This window comes from Monodon monoceros, unplaced genomic scaffold (assembly GCF_005190385.1).
Source record: "Monodon monoceros isolate NGI ecotype Baffin Bay Population unplaced genomic scaffold, NGI_Narwhal_1 Super_Scaffold_12, whole genome shotgun sequence".
Classification (NCBI taxonomy): Eukaryota; Metazoa; Chordata; class Mammalia; order Artiodactyla; family Monodontidae; genus Monodon; species Monodon monoceros.
This window is the reverse complement of record NW_021703768.1, coordinates 117,513,622-117,533,237: the sequence shown is the minus strand read 5'-3', so window position 1 is coordinate 117,533,237 and position 19,616 is coordinate 117,513,622. Positions and strand designations below refer to the sequence as shown.

Here is a 19,616-nt window from a genome sequence, read left to right as displayed (position 1 = left end):
AGGGGCCAGGAGGCTCATATCATGCTGTGAAAAGGGAGAGTACAGGTTTCCAGTGTTGGAATATGGTTGGTACTTACAGGTGGGAGGCAGAAAAGGTATGGGGAGAGACAAAAGAAGGCTATAGGCTGGGGCAGTGCCTCTTTTCTCCTGCTTTGGAAAAGCTAAGGAGGGACTGGTAGAGAGGCCTGATTCCAGGAAGGCTGCTTCCTGGAAAGGCTGGAACAGCCCTTGGCAGGGGTCAGGCTATTGCTGTTTATGGTTTGACAGCTCCTATGGCCTGCCCCCAAAGCCTGCCTCAGGCTCTAAGTGCTGCTGGAAGTGGGCCCAGTGGGAGCTGGGAAGGAACCTGGGACCTCTGATCCTAACCAGGTTTGCTGGGACCCTTAGCTTTATGGCTGAGATGGGAAGATCAGCATTGAGGAGAACACTGGAGCCAAGGCATTTCTTTGAATGTTTACTAAGCAGTCAGACAGTGACATTCTCCATCCCCCAGCCCCAGCCTCAGCCTGAGCCAGGGGCCAGGGGTTGGGAGGAGTGCCTACAGACCAAAGAGTAGTAGAACTAAGGGCTTGGCAAGTTGCCCATTCCTATCCCCAGTCTAGCTGCCTCAGAGCTAAGGGAGGCCCAGAACCACCATGTCACCCCCTTCTGGATTAGATGAGGCCAGCTGGCCTTTGGATACCCCAGAAAAAGGAGGTAGCAGCAGCAGCGTGAGGGATTCCTCTTACTCCACACACAGGGTCACCTTCACTGGATTAGATGTCCATTTCAAACTGTGCGTCATCTGGAGAGAGAAAAGGCAGGAGGACTGGTTGCTGGGCTGGGGTCTGCAGGTTCAGCGTCAGTGAAGGAGCCCCTCTCAGAATCGAACCCCCACTCTACTTAACTGGGGCATTTGGGCTCAAAGCCATTTTTTAATTTTAGGGTCTGCTTTCCTTACCAGGTATTTCTTCCTCTGTCTCCTTCTGCTTCTTCCGCTCCTCGAGCCTGGAGGGTGGGGCTGTTGGAGGAGTTGTGACCCCCGGAATCTGAGGGAGGCAGCGGGGGGGCGTCTGGGCAATGGGTGAGTTCTTGCACTCCAGCAGGAACTTTCGGTCGTAGATGATCCTGGTGCCTGTCAAGGGGTAGGGGCTAGGTAAGAGGCAGGAGCTTGGGTACAGAGCTGTGTGGGACCCCAGACACAGGCCTTTTAGGGACCAAGGGGTCACGTCTTCCCATTTTTTAAAGGGCTACTGCTCTGCAGCCCGGCCAGGATCTCAGCTGACTAGCTTTCACAGCACTTAAAAGTCTCCTGGGCCTACCCAAGATGTGTCTAAGCACCATAGAGCAAGTGGGGCATCCCAGCTGGTTTAGGCAGGGGCTTTTAGTTTAGGGGAGCTTCAGGTCTTGGCTGTAGGAGGAGCACCAAACTTGGAGCTCAAGTACTTCAGGAGGCTCCTGTCCTGCTCTGCTGGCTCCGGAACTTCATTGCTTTGGTTCACAAGGGAGGGCCTAGCCCTCCAGCCTCAGCTGGATGAGGAAGCCAAGAGCAGATACGAAGGCTGCTGCTGCCACCTGGGCTCTGATATCCTGCAGGGAGGAGCGGTGTTCCTCCTGTGAAATACAGGGACACACTGTTCTTATCCTGACCCCTCCCAAGTCCTGTCAGGTTCAGCTCAGCCTAGAGGAACTTGGCCCCAATCATGTCCTCCAAAGGCCCTACCCTGTTCTCACCCCTCCCCTTCGCCTCCGTGGTAGGAACCCCTGAGCAGGCATGATCCCAGGCTGCTACACCAGTCAGCCAGTAGTCAAGCCAGCCAGCGCAGAGACCCGAAGCTCCTGCCCCCAACTGCCAGAGTCCTGCATTTGCAGCTTTGCAAGACCCGGTTGCTTCCTGGTGAAGCCACACACAATTGGGGCCTCGGCTCCTGCTCCCAGGCGGCAAAGTCAGGAAGGCCGGGTGAGCAAGGGGCCCAGAACCCAGGCCATAGTGATGATTTCCCAGTCACTCGGAAACTAGGCACAAGGCCGTGTTGCATCACTTTGAGAATTTAGGGAACTGGGCTTCGGCTCCAAGCACTCACCCCCGTCAAAGCTACAACCTGCAGAGGGGCCTGCAGGCAAGTCCAGGCTCGCACCTCCCCACCCACGTCCCGCGACACGCACACGTTGGCCTGGCCGCTGACCTCCGGGGGTAGTGCTGTATAGTGTGCCCCCCAGCGTGGTGCTGTAGCAGTCAGGCAGCCAGTCCCTGCCTCCAGGAATCGGGCAGCTGGTGGGTGTGGACATAGCGCGGGCGGGACGAGCAGGAAGGCAAGCGGCTGGTGCTAGTGTTGAGGACGCGGGGCGCAGCCGAGTCTGAGGCGGACTCAGTTGACCACGTGCGGCCGCAGCAACAACACCAGGACTACGTCAAGCCGGGGGCGGGCCGGCCGTCAATCAACCCGATGATCCCGCCCTACCCTCGCGGGAGGAAGCACCAAACTCAGCGAAAGTTGGAAGGAGTTCCAGGAGCCGCACCGGCCTCCAGTTCCTCCTGGCCCAAAATTGGCCAGCCTGCCTACGCCTATAAGCGAGGCAGCTACTGAGCTATTTACTATTTACTGTTTATAGCGGACGCTGGGGACAGGTGAGGTATGGCACACGTTATTGCCATATATTAATTCATCCATTCCTCTCAATAGTTTTGGACAGTAAAGCACTGTTATTAGCCACATTTTACAGGTGAGGATACCAAAGTCCAGAAAGGTTAAGTCATGGTTCAAAGTCACGGATTTTGTAGGAGGAGGAGCTGGGATTCATACCTGAGTGTGTCTGATTCGAGCATGTGCCCCTAGGCACAGCTGTGTAATGCCTCCCATTAATCAATTTCAGTACAGGGTGAAAAGTGCCTTGACGGCCTGGTGCACAGCCATCAGGGTAGGTCAGGGAGGGAGAGTGGGCTTTCTGGAAGAAGTGATACCTGGACTGATTAAAGGATGAATAAAGGTTGGAAGATAGGAGAGTCCAGTTCTTTGATCTCTGTCACAGCTAACCTCAGGAAACTAAGGAAGGACTGGGGGCTGCTAAGGAGGGCTTGGTCTTTAGCCTTCTGGAAAGTAAGATCAGAGAGTCTGGCCTTTAAAGAGAAGATTTTTTGATGTAGGCACAGTGATATGAAAGGAGGCAGGAGAGAGGTGGTGGGAGAGTAAGTACTAAGTCTAGTACCTGTATACACAAAAAATCTCGACCCAGTTGTCTGCTGTTTGGCTTCCTCAGAATCACTATACCCTCAGCAATGCCACCCCACCACGAATTAATTGTAGACCACCTGACTTCATGCATTTATCAGTATTACTAAAGCACTGGCTTCATCAGATTTCCCCTCAGCTCTGATTTCTTGACTCATTTAAAAAAAGACTACAAGTCATTGCTTCTCAAACTTTAATGTGCACATAAAGCACCTGGAGATTTTGTTAAAATAAGGATTCTGATACAGTAGGTGGGACTTGAAATTCTGGGTTTTTAATAAAACCCCAGGTGATGCAGACCCTTAGGTCTGCATGTCCTCAGAATCACACTTCAGGTAGCAAGGATATGTATACTTTATTGTTCCAAAAAGGTTTTTGAGCCTCTTACAAAGTGGTGTATGCCTAAGTGAAGTGTCTTAGCAATGAAGTGCTGGAGGGTAAGGCTTGGGATCAGATTGTGAAGGAACCATCTATGACAACTCAACTTTTAAGCAAGGTAAGTAGTCTAGTGAGGGGAGTGGGAGATGGGGTGGAGGACAGTGAGACTGGAGGTGAAGACTCCAGCCTAGTGAAATAGGGTAGGCAAAAAGGCAGTTGCTGCGAGGATGGAGAGAAGTGGAGGAGATACAGATACACAGAGGAGGAAGGGTAAGTGACTGATTTAAGGGTGGGGTGGGAGAGGAGATAAGCCAGGATAATTCCCAATCTTCTGACTTGAGAGTCTTGGTAGCTAGTAGTACCACCTAATATAATAGGGAAAACAAGGGGAGGAGCATATCTTATATTGGGGAATATATAATGTGTGTGGAATGTTCAGATGGAGAAGCACAGTAAGAAGCCAGATATACAGGTCTGAAGCTACAGAGGGAGAACTCTGGGCAAGTGATTCAGATTTGCGTGGAGTAAAATCCAAGAATGTGGGATGAGATTACCTGGGGAGAAGATACACCAAAAGAAGAGACCTGAGCATATCAACATTTATTTAAGGGGTAGTGGAGGAAGAGGATTTCACCGAAGGAGACTGAGAAAGACCAGTGAGAGTAGGAGAACTAGAAGTGTCAAAGGTTTTCAAGAAGGATCAGTGTGGAAGTGATCCTTCTATTAATCTTTATTATAAAACAGCAGCAGCAGTTACAGACTTATAGCAGTCTTACTACTGTAAGAGTACTACTAGAAGCTTACTTTTTTTGAGACACTGTGCGCTGTAAGGGCTGGGGAACTAGAGAATAGGCAGTTGGTTTTAGAGGGAAAACCAGATTCATCATCCATTCAACCAGGATGAAGGATGAAGAGTTTAAATCAGAGGTTTTTCAACACTGATTGCCCATTAGAGTACAGAAGCTTCCAAAAAAGAAAAAAAAACTTATGCTCAGGTCCCACCCCCAGAGATCTGATTAAACCTGTAGGGGAATACCAGGTCTCTGCCACCAGGCAAATTACTTTGAACTCACATCAGTACCATTAAGATAAAACAGGAAGAGGTGAAAAGTAGTCACAAAATAGGTTTGCAATCTGAGCATCAGATTCACAATCTTGTTTTCCAAATTAGGTCTTCAAGCCCAAGCTCCTGCCCTTTTTTTGGAGGTGGTCTTAACACACTCAAGTTTCTCTCACCCATTTCCTACAGGAGAGAGTGAAGGTAAAGTAACCTGTCAAATAACACTGACACATGGTGACAAATCTTTGAGGAATAGAAAATGCAGCATTATCAGAGTCCCTCACCCCAGGACAGGGTCCACTGGGAAGACGTCACAACCATCCACAATTCTTAGTAGAAGAGCTCTAGGGCTAGTTAGAGAACAAGATGTTCAGAAGCTGTTTTCCTACAGTTTGTTTGCTTCTTCCTGGGTTTACAATGTGGTACAAAGGTCTTAAACAGTTGGACAGAACCATGTATACTACTTGTACTCCTCTATTTGGCTTGAAACTCTAATATGACCAGCCTTTCCCCTTCTAAAAGCTACCTCAGACTAAGGATGGTACCCTCCTGTACTAACTTTGACATTGGAAAGAGGACTTGGCCAGAATCTGTAAGATGGAAACTACAGTTCCAAGTCCTGAGATTTCTTACCTCTGGTTAAGAGAGGCCACCATTGGCTGTCCAACTCTCTTCTTCGGTCTCGTTAGTTGAGGTGATGAGATTTCCCCTTTGAGAGCAGGGACTGAAGGAAGCAGACTGGCCTATAAAAGGGCAAGTCAGCACACTGTAGCCACAATAGGTTTAAAGGGTCTTAAAAACATCAAGAATTTTATTGGTGGTGGTATTTTATTACATTGAACACTACTTGAAATAAGTGGGTCCAGAAACCTTGATGATACAGTTTTGTTCCTTGAATGAGCTGTTATTCTCATAGGGCTTGATCTATGCCTCAGCAGGATGTTTCTTTTCTTTTCCTTTTTTTTTTTCAGCAGGATGTTTCTTAATGACTTGAGGGCTCACTATGGGTATGCAAGGTTTTCTTCTGCCTCCACTAAATTCCCAAAATCAATAATGGCTCTCACAACAGCAGATTTTTGATTCCATGTAAGAACAAATGGTAGGGGCCCTCAAATCTCAGCAATGTACTGGCTTCTAGTAGTCCCATACCATACATTCTCATCACAAGACAAGAGAATCTGTTAGAACTAGGAGACCCTTTTGAGTTCATTTACACTGTTTCATTTACAGATGATGAATGTGAAGCCCAGAGATGAGAAATGATTTGCCTATGGTCGTATAGCTTAAAGTGGCAGAAATGGAAACAGAATTTAGGTTTCTGACTCTTGTTCCACTCTACCCGTTCTGCCTCCCCACAAATCCCTTGTATATTCTGAAAGTAATTAAGTTCTTACCTGAGCTAGGTTTAATCCAAGGTTCAGGTTGGTAAAATAGCAGTAAAGTAATGCCAGGAAGAGGCAAGACAGAGGAAGAGATTAGCAGGCAAAATGGAGTGGGGAGTAGGTTACTGGGATTCAAATAGAAAGAAAAGAAGGCAGTGGTGGTAAGAGGGCAGGAAGTAGAGTATCCTAAATAACTGCTACAAACTGCACAGCTCCTGTTTTTTCCTAATCCTTCTAGGGGTTTCTCATAATTGCGTCCTCTTCTTATGGGTTCTAGTTCCTGATCTGAGATAAAATTTCTCATTCTGTTGTCCTCAAGGTGTAGAAGATATTGGAAGAGCTCTTCCAATAATTCAAGTGTACTTTAAATAGTTAAGATAGAACAAAACTCACTTTTTGTCCCACTGAATAATTTACTTAATATTATCTCTCTCTAGTATATGTTTCATCAAGAGTAGTTTCATTCATTTCACTAATATTAGGTGATTTTTTTGGTTATTAGTGGTAAGTGGAAACAGCAAGATATGTAGGTGATCCCAGGGGTCCTTTGGTCCCCTCAAGGGGGTCTCTTGAGACTACTTGATGTGGTTATTAAGCATTACAAAGGCAGTAGCTTCAATACCAGTGATAATTTCCAAATCCATTCAAAATAGAAAATAAGAAATGAGCTTACAGAAGCACTCTCATATGTAAAATGATATGGAAGACAAACCAACCAGGTATGTCTAACACAGAACAAACATGGTGTGTCTCATCTAGTGGCAGCTCTAGGAGCAAGGGAGAGAAGATTAAGAACTTCTGTTGGTAGGAGAGTAGAAAAGTGCTTCTGGTATGGTTCTGCCCCTAGTTATTATTTTTCTGTGCATCCTTCTTTGCCTTAATGTGTGTTTTGGCTCCTCTATCACCTCAAACATTTTCTTGTTTTCTTTTTTAGCTCGCTTTTATCTAAGACCAGGTAATTCAACCATATTAAAACATGAACAGTCAAGTTGATGACTGTTCTTTTCATTGGGCTAGTTTTTTCTTCTCTACTGCATCAGATTCTTGGCATAGCCTATAGTTTGGCCAAAGCACTCCATTCCAGTGTTCATGAGTTTAGCCTGTTGACCATATTGGCTCTTCATGGAACTAAGCCCAGAATTAGTCACATATTTATAGACATTATTCAGCTGATTCAACAATACAACAAAATTAAAGGAGTCACCCCCACCCCCTCCTATGTCCCAACCCAAATAAAACTTAAACACCTATAACCAATATAATCTTTAGATAAAAAAGTCAGGAAGCACAAAAGGAATCTGAAGGATGATTTGGGTGTCCCTAAGTTTTTTCAGTGTCATCTGACTGAAATCCTGTTGTTCTTATTGACATACTCATGATCCACAAAGAGCTAAACCTTTTAATGGCCTATCTGCTAAAGTCAGATAAGACACATTGCAGGGGCTTGAAACATTCTCACTTTTAAAATGATACAGAAGAGAACAAAAGAACAAGGAATGTTTAACACAGAATAAGTATACAACTAGTCTTAAAAGTGCTTTTTCAAGGCAGGCTAAGAATGGACTCTAAAGTGTAAAATGTGAGAAGCCTATCACAAATATGGTATTAACAACCTGGTTCAGTATGATTGTGGATTGGGTAGTACCTGCATGACCACTGAAAGGATCACACCCCACTTCTAAACACTGTTCATCTTTTTATTGAATATTCTGGTAAATATTTCACATTAATACAGGCCACATTAAGTAGAGCCACTATATGACAAGAAATTTACTCAACCTTTTCATTTTAAGTATGTAAACAATTGTACATGTATTTACCACCCTAAAAGGTTGAAACATGTAATCATCTAATTCTCTTCTGCATACAAATCGCATTCAGTATGTTTAGCCCAAAGCACTAATTTCAAAATGGCTAAACTAACCAGAGAACATAATCAGATGGATAGGAAATCACTTTGTTCATATACAATGGGCAATCAAATTTCCATTGCTAAAGCCTCAGAGAATATTTCTTAGGCACATTAAAAAAAAAATCCCCAGGGTTCTTCCAAGGTCAAAAGTTTCTCAAACAAGGCTAAAGAGTAAGACCTTCTAACTTAGTTGACATATTTGAGATGCATGTTTCCAATATGAGGTGCCCACGTGCCAGGCCAAATCTGAAAAGGGGGAGGAAAAATTGGAATTTCTAATTAGGAATCTTTAGACATTTACAAAATGAATATATAAATGCAATGGTAATTCACTGTTTCTGCCTAGGAAGAATACACATACATGAGATAAAATGTTAAGTAGCATCATCTTGATATTGAAAAACTTAATTCAGTTCAAGGTAGTCAGATGTCATGACTTTTGATATTCAGAACTTGCACTACCCAAAGAATTAAAAGAATGACATCATAAATCTGAAAAATAAAAGAGCATTAAGTCCATTTTACCTGCTGTGCATCAGTGCATTCAGTTGAATTTTGAATAACTTTTATCATAGGGTTCCAAGCAGGATCTGGGTTGTGAAGTCCATTAAACAGAGGGCCTCCTGGAACATCAGCAAGCTGAGGATGGGAGGGTATTATGGTGCCTCCATACATGGAAATTGGTAGACCCTAAAACAGCAGAAAGGTGTAATCATGAAATGATTGTAAATGATGATTCCACAATACCAGCATAGATTCTTATTTCCCTTCATTCAAAGAACTCCAGAGTATCCTGTAAGTATAGCAACACTGTACAGTCTTGGGAAACCAAAAGTGGTTATTTGTGTCAGCAACATTTTTCAATGAGAACAGAAAAACAAAACAAAACAACTAAATCCAATATCAAATCATCAGGAAATTCCCAATACTTGATGAACACATATAATACCCTCAACTTTCCATACTTAGGATTTACTAATAAGCTTCTGCCAAGAAAAGGGGAATTCTACATGATTGCTTGCAGCCACAATCTGGCTTTATGGCAGCCTGGAAGCTCTCAGAGGAGACAAGAGGGCAATGGGGAGCTCACAGCCAGCTTTTCAGAGAGGAAGAGGCTTCTCTCTAAGCTGTGGCAGCCAAATGCAAAGCAGCAAAACCCAAATCTCTCAGGTTTTGGAGGGAAGACGAGGGCTTCAGGATAGTTTGAGGACAAACTAATGTAAACAACATAATCCACTTTTGAAACTGGATAAAAGATCTGGCAAAGTCATAGAAACAAACTAGTTATACCAAAAGGGAGAATTATTTCAGTACAAATTCCTCCTTAACATGTGACTACATTAGCTGGCAATGTGTTAAACAAGTTACAATGATGTTTGTCAGCTCACTTTAGAAAAATCCACAAAACTGCTTACCATAGGCTGATGAAAAATGTTAGAGGGGGCTACCATTCCAGAATCATCTCTCTCCATTGGTTGATGCTGAGAGAATGTGCTTGGGTCTGATAATTGTTGATGCATTGGATGGTTCCCTATCACAGACTGTGACCAACCTGATAAGCCTTCTAGAAAGAAGAATTGAGATCAAGGTTAGATATTTATTTGGAATAAACCACTGGATTTTTTCATACTAAATTTAATCAAAAGCATTCCTTTGAGAAGCTCAGGACACATTCATGAAAATCTTTGCAAACCAAAATACAAGTTCCTGGAAAACTGGGTTGGAGTACTCTGAATACCCCAAACACTCTACCTGTCCTGCAAAAGATTAAGTGCTCTCTGAAAGAAATCAAATGATTGTCCTATTCTATAATGAAAAGCTTAAGAAGGAAAGGAAGTATGCTTTGAATCTTTTACTTCTAATCAAGTCTGTATTTATTATTTTATATATATTACTATCATACATATTACATCTATTATTATGTATACTCCAAACAAACATTCCAGACTTTGAGACTGGACTGAACTCCTCAAAGGTTTAAACAACCTTACTGGTTAAGTGCAGGAACTAATAAGCTTATTTATTTAGGTAAGGAACTAAGTTTAAATGGCAAAATCCCACAACTTACTCGAGATATCCCTCCAGACAGAGGACGCTGTAACTGTACCTGACACGGCATTGACGCCAAATGACCAGATTCCACTGTGTCCAACAGGAGCAACAAAACTGGTCCCCACAGGGGCTTGTGCAACAGACCCTCCTTGCCGAATCCGGGCTAGTCTCTCTGTTCCAATGGGGGGAGGTATCTTTCGATCCTGACTGGCACTGCCTCCTTTCGGTTGGCCCAATGTTGGTGGGGCAGAAGTGGCTGAAAGAGGTGAAGATGATCCCGAAGAAACAGATGGAATAGGAGAGTCACCTGGTGGCAAAATATTTCTCTATTGTTTTATTACATATAAAAACTAATTATAAGAATATGAGAAACCTTGTTGGAAAGATCTGTTCCACAACATAGGTTCTGGAAAAAAATTTTCATTTTACAAGATCATTCAAATGAAAATATACAGGGACTTCCCTGGTGGAGCAGTGGTTAAGACTCCATGCTCCCAATGCAGGGGGCCCAGGTTCGATTCCTGCTCAGGGAACTAGATCCCACATGCATGCCATAACTAAGATTTGCATGCCACAACTAAGGAGCCCACCTCCTGCAACTAAGACCTGCTACAACCAAATATATAAGTAAATTAAAAAAAAAGAAAATATGTAAGTTCTATAAATATTATCCTATACTACTTCTGCCTGTAGTAAGTATAAACAAATAGTCTAAAAATATAGTAAGTACAGACTAGTCTAAAGAATTTTTTCAAGTTGAACTGAACAAGGCTAGAAAGGAAGAAGGTCGTATTTATTCTTATTGTAGTTCTGCTGGCTTGCGTGATCTTGGTTTCCCCACCAGGGTTTGAACGCGGGCCCTCGGCAGTGAAAGCGCAGAGTCCTAACCACTGGACCACCAGGGAATTCTCCTTACTGTAGTTCTAAAGAATCTTCTCGAAACATATATTGTCACATTTTAAATTAACTTAAATGTGGCTATGTTTGCACGGTAACTATCATATTATCTGGAAAATAGCTGCTGGTCCTCTGTAATTATTAGCTGTTTTCTTTTTTCTCTTTCTACAGCCCCTTATTTTTCCCCATAAGGAAGGAAGGTTAAATGTTAGTGAAGCATTGTAGGATTCAATTCACAGCTTTGTTTCTTAATGGGACTCTCAGGTAATATGGGTAGTTTTCCTTGTCAAAGGGCCAATACTCACTGACTTTCTCATGATGCTCATTAAAAAAAAATCAAATCCTGTTCAAATCCTTTTAGAACTTCATCTGTTCTAAATACTGAAATAAGTCAGAACAGAGGAATATTTTCACTTATAAATAGCAATCATACAGTTTCCTCAAATGTAAAAATAAATGAGGAATCATACCAAACTGACCAGATACTTAAATTCAACTTCTTTTCAGACCTAAGAAATTATTTCACAATACTGTCCCCAAAGGGTCTTATAAAACTACTGGTAGTGCCTCTTTTCTTTCTTTTTTTTTTTTTTTTTTGCAGTACGCGGGCCTCTCACTGTTGTGGCCTCTCCCATTGCGGAGCACAGGCTCTGGACGCGCAGGCTCAGCAGCCATTGCTCACGGGCCCAGCTGCTCAGCGGCCATGGCTCACGGGCCCAGCTGCTCCGCGGCATGTGGGATCTTCCCGGACCGGGGCACGAACTCTTGTCCCCTGCATCGGCAGGTGGACTCTCAACCACTGCGCCACCAGGGAAGCCCAGTGCCTCTTTTCTTGATCCAAGTCTCAGTGTAATCTCAATTCTGGCTTGGAAGAATAGCCTGACCCTTCTCAAGTTTTCTATCTATAAATGACTGATAATTTTTGACATGACTGCAATACAAACCTTGGGTATTTGCATACAATTTAGATTACTAAAGTTACAATATAGCGTTCCCTGAAACAAATGGTTTAATAACTTATTCAAGACTCTTTGGGAAGAGTTCCTCCAGGATTCCTACATGAGTTTGAGGCGCTTGTCCAAGGGTGGGGAGAAAAATGTTGTCTGTTGAAACTGGGAGTCCCAACGGGAGCTGGCCCTTGCAGGAAAACCCGAGTTCCTGGTATGCCGGAAAAACTTGTCAGAGGAGCAGAAGAGGAAGATTGGGAGCTGCCTGATGGGTCAATGGATGGTAACCCTAAAATAAAAACAGGTCCAAGACATCAAATTAGCCAAGGCTTTAAAAATGAATGTCCAAAGCTTACCTAATTCCTCTTTAAAAAAGAAGAAAGAATGCAGTTTATTTTGTGGATCACAGCAATAAGAATCCATTTATATCATACTGTATGTCCCCAAACTATTTTTTTCTTACAGTCCAGAAGAATATCACCAAGCAGGACTAAATATAGAAATGTGAGCCCAATGTTTAGGAATGGCAGTCACCTGGAGTATGTTCTAGATAAATCTCAAAGCTTTCATTGGAGGGGACATGAAATAAGAGCATGTTGTGTTACCCATCACTTAGAAATATAGCTGTTCATCTATATAACTATAGTCATTTCCTGTGCAAGATGAGTAACAAAACCTACCAATGTTTGCTTCCTAACATGGAAGGAAAGCATACTATTCAACTAAAGATAATTTCAGTATTCCATCTGATTAAAAAAAAAATCAGCTGCAAACTACATCAAAGTTTCTATCTAGTTTGCATGAGTCTGAATTTAGCAGTATTCTCAAATTCCATTGCTTTCTCTGGAGAACATTTTAGGGAAAGAGGTCAAGGATCTGGAAAAGGATTATAGGTACTCATTTCAGAAAAAAGTAGTTAATATCAACATAAAAAATTCAAAACTTTTCAAGCAGGTCTTATTCATCTATAAAGTATATAATTCAAAGGCTTTTAGTATATTCACAGGGTTGTACAACCATCACCACAATCAATTTTAGAACATTTTTGTCTACCCTAAAAGAAACCCTGTATGCATTATCTGTCACTCTCTATCCTCCTTTACCCCATATCTGAACCTCTAAGCAACCACTAAGATATTTTCTGTCTCTCTAGATTTGCTTATTCTGGAAATTTTATATAAAAAGAATTATATAATATGTGGTCTTTTGTGACTGGCTTCTTTCAGCAAAATGTTTTCAGTTTACCCATGTTGTAGCACAAATGAGTACTTCATTTCTTTCATTGTATCTCATAATATAGAATATACATTATACTAAGAATAATATCTTATACAGATATACCACATTTTGTTTTTCCATTCATCAGCTGATGGACATTGGACTGTTTCCACATTTTGGCTCTTAGGAATGGTGTTGCTATGAACATTTATGTACCAGTCTTTGTGTAGACACATGTTTTCTCTTGGGTATACCTAGGAACAGAATTACTGGATCATATGGTAACTCTTTTTAACTTTTTGAGGAACTGTTGAACTGTTTTTCCAAATGACGTACCATTTTAAGTTTCTACCAGCAGTGTTTGAAGGTTCCAGTTTCTCCACATGCTTTCCCGTCTTTTTAAGTATCACTATTTCTTACCTGCAAACTAGGAAAACTAAACTATACCCATGAAAGAAGAGCATCAACAAAAGAAACCACCCAGGCAGTTAAGAAATGAAGCCAAGCTTAATCAATCCTGGACCCCGGAAGGAAGGTCAAGGATTAATGCTTGCTTTTTTAAAAAATAATTTTTTAACTAGTAATAAATAATTTTGATGTTATAGATCTGAATAATTCAGGTTCCCAAACCTTGTTTGCTACCAAACTAGATGGATGATTTCCTTGACTTTCTTTTCTCCAGCCATTTATAATCTGCACATCTTCTGGGATATAGAATGTGGAGTGCAAAGAGCTCAAACATTGGAATATGAGAAATCTGAAGTCCCACTCTAGCTAAGGCACTCTAAATTCACGTATTAGTTAGTGCCAATCAAGTCAAGGATTAATTAAAAAATTAATTTTTACCACAGTCTGAGCACTGGCAATGAGCTCTTCTTTCATTCTGGGGCCTCTGAAAACCTTTTTATTAGTCTGCCAAAATGAAAAGTTAAAATAGATACCTATTTATAGAAAAGAAGAAAAAAATCCAAGAGAATATTTTGGACCACAGACTGTCTTATGCAAGCTTTATTTCTATTCAAAAGATGATGTAACAGCTATGTTTTCCTGAAAAGATAAGTAAATGGAAACATATCTGATAGAAAAGCTAAGGCTATGCCATATCCATAAACTCACAAATTTTAAACAACCTAGATCAGTTTATAATTAGCAAAAAGGAAAGATGGGCTATGGGACAGTTTTTCAACTGGAAGAAAAATGCTAAGTGGCACTAGTTCTTATTACCCCCATTCTAGGTCAGCCACAATTTCTAATTTGTTTTTCAGAATAGAGCAAAGAGATTGGACTAAAATTTGGCCCTTAGACTCTGGAAAATAGATTCTGGTTTTCCAAATATCTCCAAGCCACCACTAGCCTCTTATCTTTCTAAATCTTTCTTATCCTGCCTCAGCAGCTAATTTCTAATTTCAAAGAACAGCTGATTCAAAATGTTTTTTTTTTGTTGTTAAATATGAGCCTATACATGACTGGATCTCTTCAAATAGCTCCATCTAATATAAATAATATAGAGTTATGACATCATTTAATATTCATTCTGAGCACCCAAGACTGAAAACAAAGAATGTAGATTATGGACTGTAACCTAAACACCTTCGTAACCCAACCTTTTTAATCTCAGAAATGCAGGCAATCACTATGATTTAAAAAATGTCTGTAAATTTGGAACGCTTGAAGCATCCTATGAGTCCTTTTTTATTAATATCATCTTATACCAATTCTAAGAAAATGGACTGACACAAGGTATAACTTCCTTGAAATGAGGTGCAGAGAGATCATAAAAGAGAATATAAAGCAGCTCATATGTGAGTGACTTACCTACATTTTGGCCACTCAATCAGCAGTCATTAAGGGGTCTTTACTATTTATGACACACCTTCATTTCTTTAAAAGATCATGCAATATTATGTACAAAATAAATGCTTTATTATTTTGGAAGGTTAGATTATGTTGTTAAAGCCCCAAACTGTGAGGTAATGATAGTTATAATAACTTACCAACTGGACTAGTAGAAACTCGCTGGGAAGGTGATCTGAAGCCAGGTGCCTTGGAGTTGTCAGGGTGCACGTTTTCCAAGTGTCCAAGTACAGAGTTACCCAGGAACGCTGACTGAACAGTGAAAGAGGCATCTGCAGTAACTCGTGAGGACAGTGGACCATCTCCCCAACCCTGGTTAGCTGGCACCTGACTGCTGTCAAAAAGACTACTGAAGTGATTGAAAAGTGTGGCTGGGCCAAACGTAGGTGGCAGAGATTTATTTGCTGGGTTAATGTGCATCTGAGAACCATTCATAATGTTCATGGCTGAAGAAAGCTGCACTGCAGCTGGTGGGCCTTGAGGTGGTGTTAAAGGAACTGGATTTGTCACAAAAATAGACTGGGGATCCTGGTGTATAGTTGCATTTGGTACCACCGAGTAAAAAGAACTTCTGGGTTGCATTCGATGAGAAACTCGAGGTGCTGGTACAGCTAACTGAGGTAAATTACTGGTATCCTGATTATCAGCAGCAACCAATCTAGGTGATGCCAAAGTCAATGGAGCAGGTTCTGAATTAGATGCAAAAGGCATTGACATAGGACTTAAATCAGACACACTGGATGGCTGCGTTTCCTCCTGTGTGTTATTGGAGGGAGGAGTGGGACTACCAGATGGGTGAGTTTCTGGAGCTCCTGGGGTGTTGCTGGCAGAGCTACTGCAGCTGTTGGCAGTTGAAGAGGGGGTACACAGGTTTGCCATGGACTGGTCCTGTGTGGACACTTTCTCTTTGGGGGCTGGCATGGCAGAGAAAGACTCCGTCTTTTGTGAAGAAAGCTGTGCTTGAGGAGTACTTGCAGGCAGAAATGTGGTGGGAACTTGCCCACTAGTGATAGGTGCAGAGGAGACAGAAGGCAGGGAACTACAAGTGCTTGTCACAGAGGAAATCACTGCTGCTGGAGGACTTGTCTTAGGCACACAGGCAAACAACTGCTTTCTGACTGATGAAGGAGTCCGGGTATTAGTCACACACAGTTGCTGACTGGCAGCAACTACAGAAGAGACAGTGATAGGACAACTGGCAGTAGCTAGTCCAGCAGACTCTGAGGGTAAAACAGTCCCGTTCTGGTTAGGTAGACGGCCTGTATTATTATGCTTTGGAGAGCTATTTGTGTTGCCAGGATTCACAGGTCTCACTGGGAATGGTCCCCAAGTGTTAGGAGAAGGTGAAAATGTTCCTCCAAACTGGGCCATGGGTAAACGAGGATGCCGAATCTGTTGCATAGTTTGAGCAGCCAGCAGGGCAAAATGAGGGTGAGGATAAGCTAAGGGTAGAGAAACTGGGAAAGAAGAACGTACATTTGCTGGAACGTTCTTATTAAGTTTATTAGTGGGCTGGAACGTAGATAATGTTGTTGCCTGTGAAGTTACAAGACTTGGAGCACCCAAGGGAAATGCATTTTTACTGGAAGCTGCTGTGGTGCCTACTCCAGATGAGAAGTTTGCATGGATGGCTTTGGTGCTGGCAGGTGTTCTGATATGGTTTTTAGGAATCAAGTCTTCCAGTTCCTTAGCAGGGTCTTGAATAAGTGCATTGATAAGTTGAACTGCATATCTTGTTGATTCTGTACCACCCCTGGGGAGAAAACAAACAAAAAACAGAACAAGATCAAAAATATACAAAACTAGGTAATCTTTATCATGAAACAGAATTCTTGATTGTACCATACCTAACAAAAATGTACTTCTGATAAAATTTAATTTCCTCATAGAACTAACGATATATATATCTCACAATTACCTTATTGTGATCATTCTCTCGCCATTCTTATCTTTTTGTTTATCCACATCAATATGGGCACCAGTAACATCTTGTATTGCAGTGATGTTGCATCCTCCTCTTCCCATTATCCTGGAAACCACTGAGGCTGGAACAGACAATTTCTTTGACCTACAAAATGAAGACCACACATGAGCTTATGAAACCAAAAGGTCTATTAAAAAAGATGTCTCGGGCTTTCCTGGTGGCACAGTGGTTGGGAATCTGCCTGCCAATGCAGGGGATATGGGTTCAATCCCTGGCCTGGGAGGATCCCACATGCCACGGAGCAACTAAGCCTGCGTGCCACAACTACTGAAGCCCACGCGCCTAGAGCCCGTGCTCGGCAACACAAGAAGCCACCGCAGTGAGAAGCCCATGCACCGCAGGGAGGAGTGGCCCCTGCTCGCCGCAACTAGAGAGAGCCCGCGCACAGCAACAAAGACCCAACGCAGCCAAAAATAAATTAATTAATAAAAAAAAAAAAAGATGTCTCAGTAAGTATGTTCATGAACATTTGTAGAATAGTATTTCTCAAACCTTAAAGAGGAAATTACTAGAAGTTTTTATTTTAGAAACTGACCTCTTATTATATTGAATTTAATTTAGTGAAGGTAAAAAACACACTGCCATTTAAAAAAATTATATTTAAGTCACTCATGATCTCAGCATTCAAATCTGCATAAACTATCACATGTTAACTAAGCTGCAATGATCATATATTGATACTTTCAAAATTAAAATAATGCATACCACATTGTTAAACTCCATACTGAAAATGAATAAAGGCAGCTTATCAGTGTCAACAAGTTTACTTAGCAATAAAAAATAAAGTCTCAGATTTGTACATAAAAAGCAATCCACAAGTGGAGCCTGGGACTTCCACTTGTGTAAGAAAACACCAGAGGCTGATTTTGGGATCTGACAAGATGGCCTGGGTGTCCTGCAGGATTATCACAGAAACCCAGTGTTTGCTGGCAGAACCAAATGAGAGCAACACCCATTATTTTCATGTGGTCACTGCTGGCTGCCAGGATTCCCTCCTAGGGAGGGACCCTCAAACTTTGAACTATACCTTCCAGAAGAATACCCAATTGTAGACTCTAAAATACATTTCATGATCAAAATTTAATATCCTAATGTAGACAAACTGGGAAGAATATATTTAGCTATTTTGAAAGCTAGAGCATAGACTAGGCCATGAATAATACTTAAATCAATCTGATCATCAATTGTGCATCACTTCTGTTCTGCCAAGACTTCTTCCTTTTTTGTTTGCTTTTAATGGACACAAAGTCTTAGAAAAATTACAGAATAAAAACTCAGACATCTTAGTCCTTTGGTGATTAAGTGCACATTAGCAAACCTATGTCTTATTCTGATTCCCTGTTGTAAAGCATGAACAGAGGCTAGAAATACCTTCTGGATTGTGTGAAACATTTAAAAGCAATGGCTCCTGTCTGCTTTTATTCATTTCCCCCATCATGGTTTAAGTATAAAGCAGTGTGAATGAAGGGAGTTGTCAAAGTTAGCTGCAGGGGTGTTGGTATTTGTATTTATTTATTTTTTTTGAGGGAGAAGGTAGTTCTAATTTTATGGGCTCCCCCCCACTCTTTATGGTGATCTAACTGCATTGGTTAAAAGCAGATATAGATTCTCTAACGAAGTCTAACTTTATTTAAATGCTGTAGATGGACAAACTTGTCTGAATCAAAATGGGACCATTAAACAAACATCATAGCCTTCACAAATAGCATTATGACTTTGCTGTCAATTGAATCTTCCCCTTAAGAAGCCTGTGACCTTTTTGTATGGTTTGTCTGTAAACTGTATGTCTTATGTTTTAATAAAATATTTTTTGTTATTCTAAAGCCAACATTTCTTGTATCATATAAAATATGCATACAAAATTTACATACTGTTTCTAATTTTGCTTTAGCCTACTCTGGATGTAGTATGGCATTACAATTGAATATAATAACCACATTCAAATTATTCATTAATTAACTGGATAACCATCTCACAAGAGGAGAAAAGTTAAAAAGACGAGACTACTACTACTTACCTTCGAACAACTTCTTTCCACCCTTCCTCTCTTTTTTGCCCCCTTTTAGGGCTAGTCAGATTCAGCTTTATGTTTGAAGAGCTTAATGGCAACGACACTGACTTGTATGTTGTTGATAAGGAATTAGGATTCACTTCACCTTCAAGTCTGAGAAGAGAAATATCAAGGCCAATAAATGATAACTTTTAAGATAGAAACTCAAGAGATTTGCTGAAGTATCTGAATTAAAATTTGGCACACCAGGGCTTCCCTGGTGGCGCAGTGGTTAAGAATCCACCTGCCAATGCAGGGACACGGGTTCGAGCCCTGGGCCGGGAAGATCCCACATGCCGTGAGAGCAACTAAGCCTGCTCACCACAACTACTGAGCCTGCACTCTAGAGCCCGCGAGCCACAACTACTGAGCCCACATGTCTAGAGCCCGTGCCCTGCAACAGGAGAAGCCACTGCAATGAGAAGCCCGCGCACCGCAACGAAGAGTAGCCCCCGCTCGCCACAACTAGAGAAAGCCCGCGTGCAGCAACCAAGACCCAATGCAGCCAAAATTAAATAAATAAATTTATATAAAAAAACCCAAAAACCTTGTTAAAAAAAAATTTGGCACATCAAATTATTAACAATTCAGAAAAATAGAAATGGGGCAAAGAGTCCATTATTTATTTTAGTATTAAAATGGATTCAGAAGCCAAGAGAACTATATATAATCA

The 19,616-nt window shown here is 41.7% G+C and overlaps 1 protein-coding gene across 11 annotated transcripts in view; it reads right to left on the bottom strand.

Moving 5' to 3' along the window:
* LOC114893208 (ankyrin repeat and KH domain-containing protein 1) overlaps positions 1-19,616 on the bottom strand; it is a 122,741-nt gene that overhangs the window by 2,011 nt on the left and 101,114 nt on the right. For 4 of the 11 annotated variants that reach the window (XM_029218831.1, XM_029218838.1, XM_029218833.1 and 1 more), the window contains 10 exons: positions 18,911-19,057; positions 16,828-16,977; positions 15,050-16,662; positions 11,950-12,126; positions 10,049-10,300; positions 9,357-9,505; positions 8,467-8,631; positions 5,281-5,390; positions 941-1,114; positions 442-784 (listed from right to left, as the gene is read on the bottom strand). In XM_029218831.1, the coding sequence (XP_029074664.1) occupies position 784; positions 941-1,114; positions 5,281-5,390; positions 8,467-8,631; positions 9,357-9,505; positions 10,049-10,300; positions 11,950-12,126; positions 15,050-16,662; positions 16,828-16,977; positions 18,911-19,057 (2,938 nt within the window). In that variant the 3' untranslated portion in view covers positions 442-783. Of the gene's footprint in view, position 1; positions 25-441; positions 785-940; positions 1,115-5,280; positions 5,391-7,723; positions 8,188-8,466; positions 8,632-9,356; positions 9,506-10,048; positions 10,301-11,949; positions 12,127-15,049; positions 16,663-16,827; positions 16,978-18,910; positions 19,058-19,616 lie in introns of those variants that run through there. The other 7 variants (XM_029218832.1, XM_029218834.1, XM_029218835.1 and 4 more) reach the window with 5 other exon arrangements.